This window comes from Ictidomys tridecemlineatus, chromosome 1, assembly GCF_052094955.1.
Source record: "Ictidomys tridecemlineatus isolate mIctTri1 chromosome 1, mIctTri1.hap1, whole genome shotgun sequence".
Taxonomy (NCBI): Eukaryota; Metazoa; Chordata; class Mammalia; order Rodentia; family Sciuridae; genus Ictidomys; species Ictidomys tridecemlineatus.
Window position 1 is genome coordinate 123,561,591 of NC_135477.1, and position 8,949 is coordinate 123,570,539.

General features: G+C 42.9%; 1 protein-coding gene across 5 annotated transcripts in view; it reads right to left on the reverse strand.

The window, feature by feature from the left end:
* The window catches only part of Nr3c1 (nuclear receptor subfamily 3 group C member 1), a 96,429-nt gene extending 88,682 nt beyond the window's left edge, over positions 1-7,747 (reverse strand). Inside the window, exons 1-2 of one of the 5 annotated variants that reach the window (XM_040273789.2) lie at positions 7,646-7,747; positions 3,415-4,614 (exon numbers count right to left, since the gene is read on the reverse strand). In XM_040273789.2, coding sequence (XP_040129723.2) covers positions 3,415-4,601 — 1,187 coding nt within the window. In that variant the 5' untranslated portion in view covers positions 4,602-4,614; positions 7,646-7,747. The other 4 variants (XM_078047128.1, XM_078047140.1, XM_040273790.2 and 1 more) reach the window with 4 other exon arrangements.
* Between the last annotated feature and the right edge of the window lie 1,202 nt (positions 7,748-8,949).

The window sequence follows — 8,949 nt, forward strand, 5'->3', positions numbered from 1 at the left end:
CTGACATACCTGAATACATAATGTGTTTTAAAATCAATTGTACAGCCATGACAAGGTATAGATTTTTTACAAAGAAAAAAAAGCTACCATAAAGCTAACAATAAAAATAAGTAAGCACCCTAAACCAGATTACTTTTAGAAAGTACTTTATATGAATGAATATCAAAAACACTAAGCAAATAAAAGACATTGAAACATCCATTTTTCACAACCTTTGGAAAGTTGAATTATAGTCCTCCCTTTTTCATAAAACCTTTGATTGACGTTAATAAGAAAAATGAGAATGGGACAGGATTTGCCTCACTCATCCTGTGTTTGTACAGGTCTTCAATTTAATTACTTTTATAAAATTAGACTGATATGATTAACGAGAGACATTCCAATTTATATAAATTTTAGTAGCTTCATTAAGTGCCAATCTTCAGAGCCCTAGACTAAAACTGAATCTACAAGTTCATCATGCATCACTCTCTCTCTCTAAAAATCCCACTCTTCAAGAAATGGTCTAAAATTTCAACATCACCTCAATATAAAAGCTATCATTCCTAAAGCAACTAATTTCTCTGCTTTTATTCCAGCAATTTCACCATTAATGCTGAGGTAAAAAAAAAAAAATGTTGAAAAAAATACTATGCAGAAATGTGCCTTCATCACTGTTATGTTCACATTAGAAGGGCTAACTCCTTTTACTTAAGAATGAATCTAATCATCAGTTAACATTTCTCTAATGTTATTATCAATGAATCTTAACCTTAAAAAGAAAATGTTTTTCCATGCTCAATCACGATATTTGTAATTTTATTTAATATGCTAACTACATGTTACCATGCACTGACATACCTGAAGGATTTGCCTTCTCCCCCAAACAGAATGTAAGGCGTTTGTTAACATTCTGAAGAAAAGCAATTTAGGTAGCAGTTAAAGAAGTTAAATTATAATGTTTTCTTTTTTTAAAACTAGAAAGAATGCAAGTGAAATTATCAACAGTATTTAATATTATTATATCTAAAGTCAGAATGTCAGTATTCCATCAAATTGTGGCTTCAACATGTTGATTTAGTTGCTGACCACTCAGGGTTACTGGTCATAACTAATGTTTGGCTAGAGACATGTAATATATAGAGAAGACAGGCAATTTGAGTTATATCATGGCTGTTGTTCAGAAACAATAGACTAATTCAATGATGGGTAGAAAAAGAAACACTGTTTCAATTTGCTTGGGTGAAGCTTTGTTCTGAGTAATCCTAAATTCCCAGTGCTAAATTAATATTATAAAGTATAAATTTTCTAACATTACCAGTTAATCCTGTATTAAAGGTTTTTGTCTTTTTGTTAGGACATAGACTAGTGATTATAATTCCAAATAACACATCAGCATAAAAATGATAATTTCACCACGTATTAAAGAACTTATAAACTGCCACATCGTCATAGCCCTGCCTACCTCTCTAGAGTTATTATTGAGGCTCAAATTAAAAAAATGTGGAGACACTTTATATGTCATTAAGTACTATAAACGTTAAAGTATCAAAATTATTTTTAATGATTTAAGGGTAACCTATGTTCAGCTAACAATTATTCTGCATATCCCAGATTGTATAAGGCATAATGAAATTTCAGTGAATGGAAATTTAAGTTTTGTTCCATGTGGTTCCCCCCGCCCTTATAGGAAGAAAATGAAAACAATTCTATGATGATTATCAGGACAAAGAATTTCCTAAATGTATTATTTTTCTTTGTATAATTACATGTTTTATAAATCTATTTAATAGCTTCCTACAGATAGCTTAGTCAAATTAGCTGTGCTTACTCTTCTAAGAAAATCAGGCACATAAAATTCACTTTCAAAAATTTAAGATTGAAGTTTTAAACAGCACGTCTTAATATTTGAAGCAAAAGTATATGCAAGAATCAAATCTTACTGGAAACATTGAAAACTTTCAAGTCATAAAGACAACAATTAAAAAGGTGAAGTAGTGTTCATCTTAACAAAAGATAACTATTGAATAATGGATTACTAGGTAGTAGTTTGAGTTAAGATACAGAAGCAAAGTGGTTTTTCTCCTCTTGATTCAAAAGAAGAAAGAAAGAAAGAAACTCCTAAGCCTTTAAGGAAAATAGAACAGCTGAAATCTAAATTTTTCCCCTAATAAGAAAAGCTTCCTACATAAAGAGAAAAAGAGATACTCTTTGTTTATCAATGCAAGGATAACTTTCTCAGCAAAAGAATTTTTAAGACTTTTAAAATCCTCAATGATTAGTTAATCAGAACAATAAACATCACATTTAAGAAAAAACTTGAAATGATTATGTATAAATTTTTAAAGTCTACTGTCTTAAAAAAAAACTGATCAATCTTGTCACTACAATCTACATTTTCCTTCACACCTAGAATGGAAATACAATCTAGTATTTATGTGACTTGAGGATGGGGTACAGAATAGAGAACTTTACCTACACGTATATTTAAATTTAGAACTTTTTTCAGTAATTCCATTTTGATGGACCTTTTTAAGGTAAATTACTTAAAAGTGACTAAGAAAAAAAGAGAAATCAAATGATAGCCAAAATTGTTAAGTTTCAGTTCCTAGCTATCAGTTATCTGCTTGAGAAATTGAAGGGACATTTAAAAATAAAAATTTGTTTTGCATGCTGCAACCAATTCCTTTCTTAAATTTATCAGCAGAAACAACTTGTCTACTTTAGGTCAGGAACCCTATGAAAAAGACCCATATCTAAAAAATACTATGGTCTGGCACATTGTATAAATACATTGCTTTAACAATTTCAAATTCTCATTCTTCAACAGAAAGGTTCAGTTTGAAGAACAAGACTCATTTTTAGTACTAATTTTAACCCTTTAATCTTAAAATACTTCACAAAAGTACAAATATAGCAGCACAACTTTTGATTATGTAAGTATTAACGGTATTTTAAGAGCATACTCTAAAACAGCTGAATCAACATGCACAATAATTATATTACCAGACGTCACACCCCCTTGAGTTTTTACTGAAGATACTTGTTACTGAGCAATATTATTTTAAAATTTTCAATACTGGCCCATGTGACACTGAGTATCACTATTTAATAAAAAACCTAAAATGTTTATGTCTGAATTACTTAGGCTGTATACCATGCCTATTTTCAAAAGATCACTTATTCATAGGCAAAAACATGAATTTCTGGAGAACATATAACCAACAAGTGATTTTTTTAAATCTACCAACTTCTCTTAAACATACCATTCTTAGAAAATAGAAAAGTGTTAATCTGGCTGGGAATGTAGCTCAGTGATAGAGCACTTGCCCAGCATGCAAAGGCGCTGAGTTCAATCCCCACAAAAATCCAGTAAAACAAAACAAGAAAAACAAAACACACAAACAAAAAACCCCAGCAAAACAGTAATCTTACCTTGAATATCCATTAGAAAAAACTGAACGACTAGGGAAGTTCATAGTCCCCAAGGAAGTCAGGTTATCATCTCCAGATCCTTGGCATCTATTCCAATTTTCTGACCCAACAGGAATTGATGGAATGACATTAAAAATAGGCTTCTGATCCTGTTGTTGAGAAAGGGATGCTGTATTCATGTCATAGTGGTACATCTGTCCTCCAGAGGTACTCACACCATGAACAGAAATGGCAGACATTTTATTACCAATTATATTTGCCCCAGAAAAGCTTGCCTGACAGTAAACTGGGCCCAGTTTCTCTTGCTTAATTACCCCAGGGGTACAGAGTTCAATGAAATCTTCTTTTTCTGTTTTCACTTGGGGCAGTGGTGCACTGTTGGGGCCTGATAAGATCAGATCTCCATTATCCTTAATTTTAGGTTTAGTGTCCGGTAAAACGAGAGGCTTGCAGTCTTCATTTGAGTTTCCTTCTAAAGGGAATGGATCATCCTCTTCTGCCAAAGGAGAAAGCAAACAATTTTCATCTATCAACAGGTCTGATCTCCAAGGACTCTCATTCATCTCTTTACTTGGGGACCCAGAAGAAAACTCCAAATCCTGTAAAATGTCAAAAGTGCTTTGGTCTGTGGTATACAGCTTCACATTGCCTCCGTTGGTACCAGTCTGGCCCTTTAGATTTTGCTGTTCTGAAGACACATCAGAGTGAGTTTTAGGAAACTCCTTCTCCATGGGGGCAGCAGACACAGCAGCAGATGCTGAACTCTTAGTGTTCTCTGGAACACTAGTGGACCTATTGAGGTTTGCAATACTTTCTTCCAGAAGTCGAAAGTCTGTTTCCCCAGAGGAAAGGCTGATTTGGCCCTGCTGTGGGAATCCCAGGTCATTTCCCATCATTTTTGTTTCTGTCTCTCCCATGTACAGTCCCATTGAGAGTGAAACTGCTTTGGACAGATCTGGCTGTTGGGCATGGCTTACAGAGCCTTTTGAAAAATCAACCAAAAGTCTTTGCTGCTTGGAGTCTGACTGAGAAGCTGCAGCCAGTGAAGTTAAAGATGCAGAAACCTTCACAGTAGCTCCTCCCCTTAGCGTTTTATAGAAGTCCATCACATTTCCCCTCTCTGAACCAAGTACACTGCTGGGGACTTCTTCTCTGTTAGGGGATGTTAATGATTCTTTGGAGTCCATCGGCGAATATCAGCTACAAAAAAAAAAAAAAAGGAAAACATAACAAGCTGTAAAGTTACATTCTTTCTGTGATTCGATTAGTAAGAGACGGCCTGATAAATGAAGCTTTTAGTTAACTGATCAAATTCTTTGTTATCAGAGTAGTTTCATGTGTTTCAGAATAAAAAACCATATCCCCTGCTCCCATTCAGTGTGCCACATTTTAAAGTACAATGCCATTCATTTGCACAGCTGAGGACAAAATTATATCAAATTAAGCTTGGCTATTCATCCTATCACTCACTGAAGAACGTGTAGCTTTGTTAATCACAGATATTATAATTCATTACATCTGATTATTCTAAAGGTTTAAGTTGATGTCAAAGTATTTAATTTTTTAAAAAAAGTATGATCATTAAAATTCCTACCTCTTTTCAATCAAGGCTGTTTGCTTTTCTGAGAGTCAATATATATAACATCCGATAAATACTACACTAGAATTCTCTATTCCTATATTATTCCCAAGTTCATCTCCTACCAACTACTCACACATCCAAAACTTTTATTATAACCTACTGGTTCATCATGTTTTATTTGAGAAATAAACAAGACTGAATTGCTCTCTTCTAACAGATTGGGAAAAGGCTCCTATTTTTAACCCAAATTTCTGACCAGATGTGCCTGGTCTAATATTTCGTATCTCCAAATTATATTTTAGTTTTTCCAGATTTTAGATGTATGACTTAAATGTATATGGTCAACTAAAATTTACATTTCAGCTTCTCACTACAATTTTATCTTATTTAAATGTGACAAATAGAGCTGTCTGACCCTTATCATACTTCCTAGTAATATCTACATTAATTTAGACTAATAGTTAAGGTATGTTTTTAAAAACTGCTTAAAACCCTCAGTATGAAATATTATTATATCTTTAAGATTTTTCCTTTCCAATTATCAAAGTACTGAAAAACAGAAAAACCCATAACTAAAATTACATTCACATAAATCCAAGTAAAATAGCATTCAATAAAATGCTCAGAATAATTTTCTCTGCATTCTAAACTTTCACCTATTCCAAGTCTGAGCTTATTCTCCACGGGTTAGATTGTTATTACAAGTAAATATAATTCAAATATTCTAAAAGGGAGCAAAGACTTTGATAAGCACATTTTGGGCATTATTGTAAAATCCTGTCCAATCAAAGGAAACTTTTCCTTTACGAAGGCGCTAAGAAGCCTAAACGTCACTGGCCCGCACTGAAAACTGGAGCCTGACGAAGAGAGGGGTGGGGACCTGCCATCACAAAAATCTTCAAGGTAAATTGCGTAGTTTGCCTCCCCTTCGCTGTTTTATCTGATAATGATCATTAAACACAAGGTATCAAATGGAGCCTAATGAATTTCCATGCTGCTTTTTTTGACAGCTGCCTTCAAACCCAAAACCATAACAATACTTCATAAAACGAAATGCTTCCCTCAAGCGACATTACCCCCCAGTTTAAACTGCAAATGACCCTGTCACATAATGAACCATATACCAAGGGGTCTTAAGTGTTCTTACAGGGATACAGTTTTCCAGTCCTCAACCCTAAACGTCAAACTAGCACTTGTCAGAAATCTCCACGAAAACGCTTACAGTTAGGGGCCACCTGGAAAAGTGGGCTCGAAAATGATGCCAAAAGCTAAAAAAACAAGTTCTTTGGGGGATGGGGTGGTGCGAGGTTAAGAGACGTGTGTCCAGACCTGTTGAGTTCCCTCTCCGACACGCCCACTTCTGCCAGATAACGCCGGCCCTGGCCGAAGTCTCCAAGTTGCAGGATGTCAGCCCCCTGTGTGTACACTCTCACACACCCGCAAGCCCGCCAGAAACGAGGCGCGCTGGAGCCTCGACAGATACCTGGGACGTGCTCGGGAGCACCAGGGTGGAGAGGAAATATTTGGACTAGTACAATCCAGACGCGGCTTCCCAGTGGAAATGGGAGTCCGGGCGGACCCCTTGAAGGGAAAAGAAAGGGGGACCTGCGTGGGAGGATAGGATTTAAAACCCGGGCTGCTGGACAAGGTTCCGCTCGCAGTCGGAGCTCAGGTTCTTCCCTCTCGGCCGGGCCAGGGACTGGCGGTGGAGGGAGAGGAAGAGGCCAGCGCTGTCACCCGCGCGGTGCCCTTTCGTCACCGACACCGGGCCTCGCCAGCCCCCACCCCCACTCCCCGAGGCTAATAAAAGTTTGCAGGCTGCCCCGGCGGCCCTCGGGTCGGCCTCCGGCCCTGGGCGACACCTCGGGGGAGCAAGCGCCCGCACCCGCCCCAGCCCCCACCCCGCCCGCCTCTTACCTCTGGCAGAGGAGCCGCTCACCCGCCACTGTCCTCGGCTCCCACCGCAGCCGAGATAAACAACTTAGCGTGTGAAAGCGGGAGGAGCAGAAGGGAATTTTTTTTCTTAAAAAAGGAAGTAAACAGCCGCCCCCTTCTCCATAGGGGGAGGGGAGAGCCCCTATTTCAGAAAGTCTCCCATTTCCCGGCTGACAAGCCTGCCCCCAGCTCGCTCCCGGCTCTGGCGCGCGCGTCCTCTCTCCGGCACCCCGTCGCTCCAGCTGCGGAGTCTCCTTCCACCCACTAGAATGCGTCCCCGACGGGCGGGCGGTGACTCGGGCTCCAGTCACAGATTCAAAGCTCGCAAAATGGAGGAGAGGGAGGGAGCGCGGACACGCGAAAGGGCGCCCGGCCGCTGCAAGCGAGCGGGACCGAGCGGGGGGCGGGCGGAGGCGGCGCCACAGCGCGCACACACTCGCACACACACGCGCTCCCACTCCACCCCCGGCCGCTCCCCGCCCGAGGGGCCGCGCGGCGGCCGCGGGGAACGGTGCAACCTGTTGGCGACGATCGGCAACTGCAGGGGCGCCCGCAGTCCTGGCCCCCACGCCCTCCGCGCGGCCCCCGCCACCGCGGCCCGACGGCGCCTGCACTCTGGCGGCCCCCGGCTTTGGCCCCGCGAAGGTCTACCGCCCCAGAGCGGCTTCTCCTCCCCCACCCAAGGCAAAAGAAAGTGAGGCGGCGGGGGCCAACCTGGTCTCTCTGGGGGCAAGCTTATTAGAGAAGCCGAGTTTCTCTAGTTACTCTTCTCGCTGCCACCCTCCCGCCCCCGCCCAACTCCGTGGCTCCGGACCCACTGGGGAGCTCGCCCTGTTCCTCTGCTGCAAGCGCCACCAGCGCCCCTGCGGGTGACAGCGGGCGGGCTAGGGGCGCCGGGGCGCGGCCCGCGGCAGAGCAGCGGGGTTGGTGCGCACCGCCGCCCCTCGGCCGAGTTGCGCGAAGTATGTCACTTCCAAAGGGGGTACAGGGTTGCACGGAAACCGTGCAGTGGCGATTCGGCCGCGCTCGGGGCCGGATCGCCCGACACGCCCTCTGGGGAGGCTTAAGGTAGAGAAGAGCAGAGGAGGGGGTCAGCGCTTACGGGAGTCGCGTGCCCGCAGGTCCCCCACCCCCGCATCGTCTGGGCGGCCCGCTCCGCAGCCGCCGCGCTCCCGCACCCGGAGAGAAGTTGCAAAGCAGAACCCACCCTCCCCCGCGCCCCGTCCGTCCCCCACCCTCTTCCCCGAGTCTGTAAGAAGGCGGCGGCGGCGGCGGCAGAAGAAGGCGCCGCCTGCCAAGTTCAACCCCCACCCCTCCCTCCCTCCAGTGCGCTCACACTCGAAGGAAGTTGCACGCCAAATGCAAAACCTCCGGCGAGCTGAATTTCTTTGCACTTTTAAAATTATGATTAAGGAAAGCAGGGGGTGGCAGGTTTAAAAGCAAGTTGCAAAAGAAATAGTAAGTTGCTGGAGAAGTACGTCCTCCACCCAGCCCAAACTCCTGTCCTCTCCTTCCACCCCCTCCAGGGCTCAGGTCCAAGTTCCCGGCGGAGGCCCCTCCCCCGCGAATCTTGACATTTGCTGCCCTCAACGCGTCGCTCACTCTTTCGCATTCATGGGACCCCTGCCCCTCCAAACAAAACAAAACACACGCAGATTTAAAATGTCAGCATTAAACTCCCTCCAGCTGTTCCCGTTACACCCTCCCCCTCAGACCGAGGGAAACACGTGGCCAGTCCCGGAGGAGAGAGGGGCGTAGGGCGAAGGTGTTAGATCGTAAAGCCCCCGCCCCAGCCCCCTGCCCAACTCGCAGTGTCTGGAAGGCTTGGGCTATGCTGGGACCCACCCTCCTACCTTATGTGGCACACATTATGGTTTTTGTTTTGTTTTGTTTTTGTTTTTTTGACTCGGGTAAGGTTGTGCGGTGTTGCTTGAGGGTATAGGGAGGTAACTTTTGCGCCCCCACAGGTGACAGCGCTTGGCAGCTCCTGACAAGAGCGGGGACTGCTGTAGCTCCAC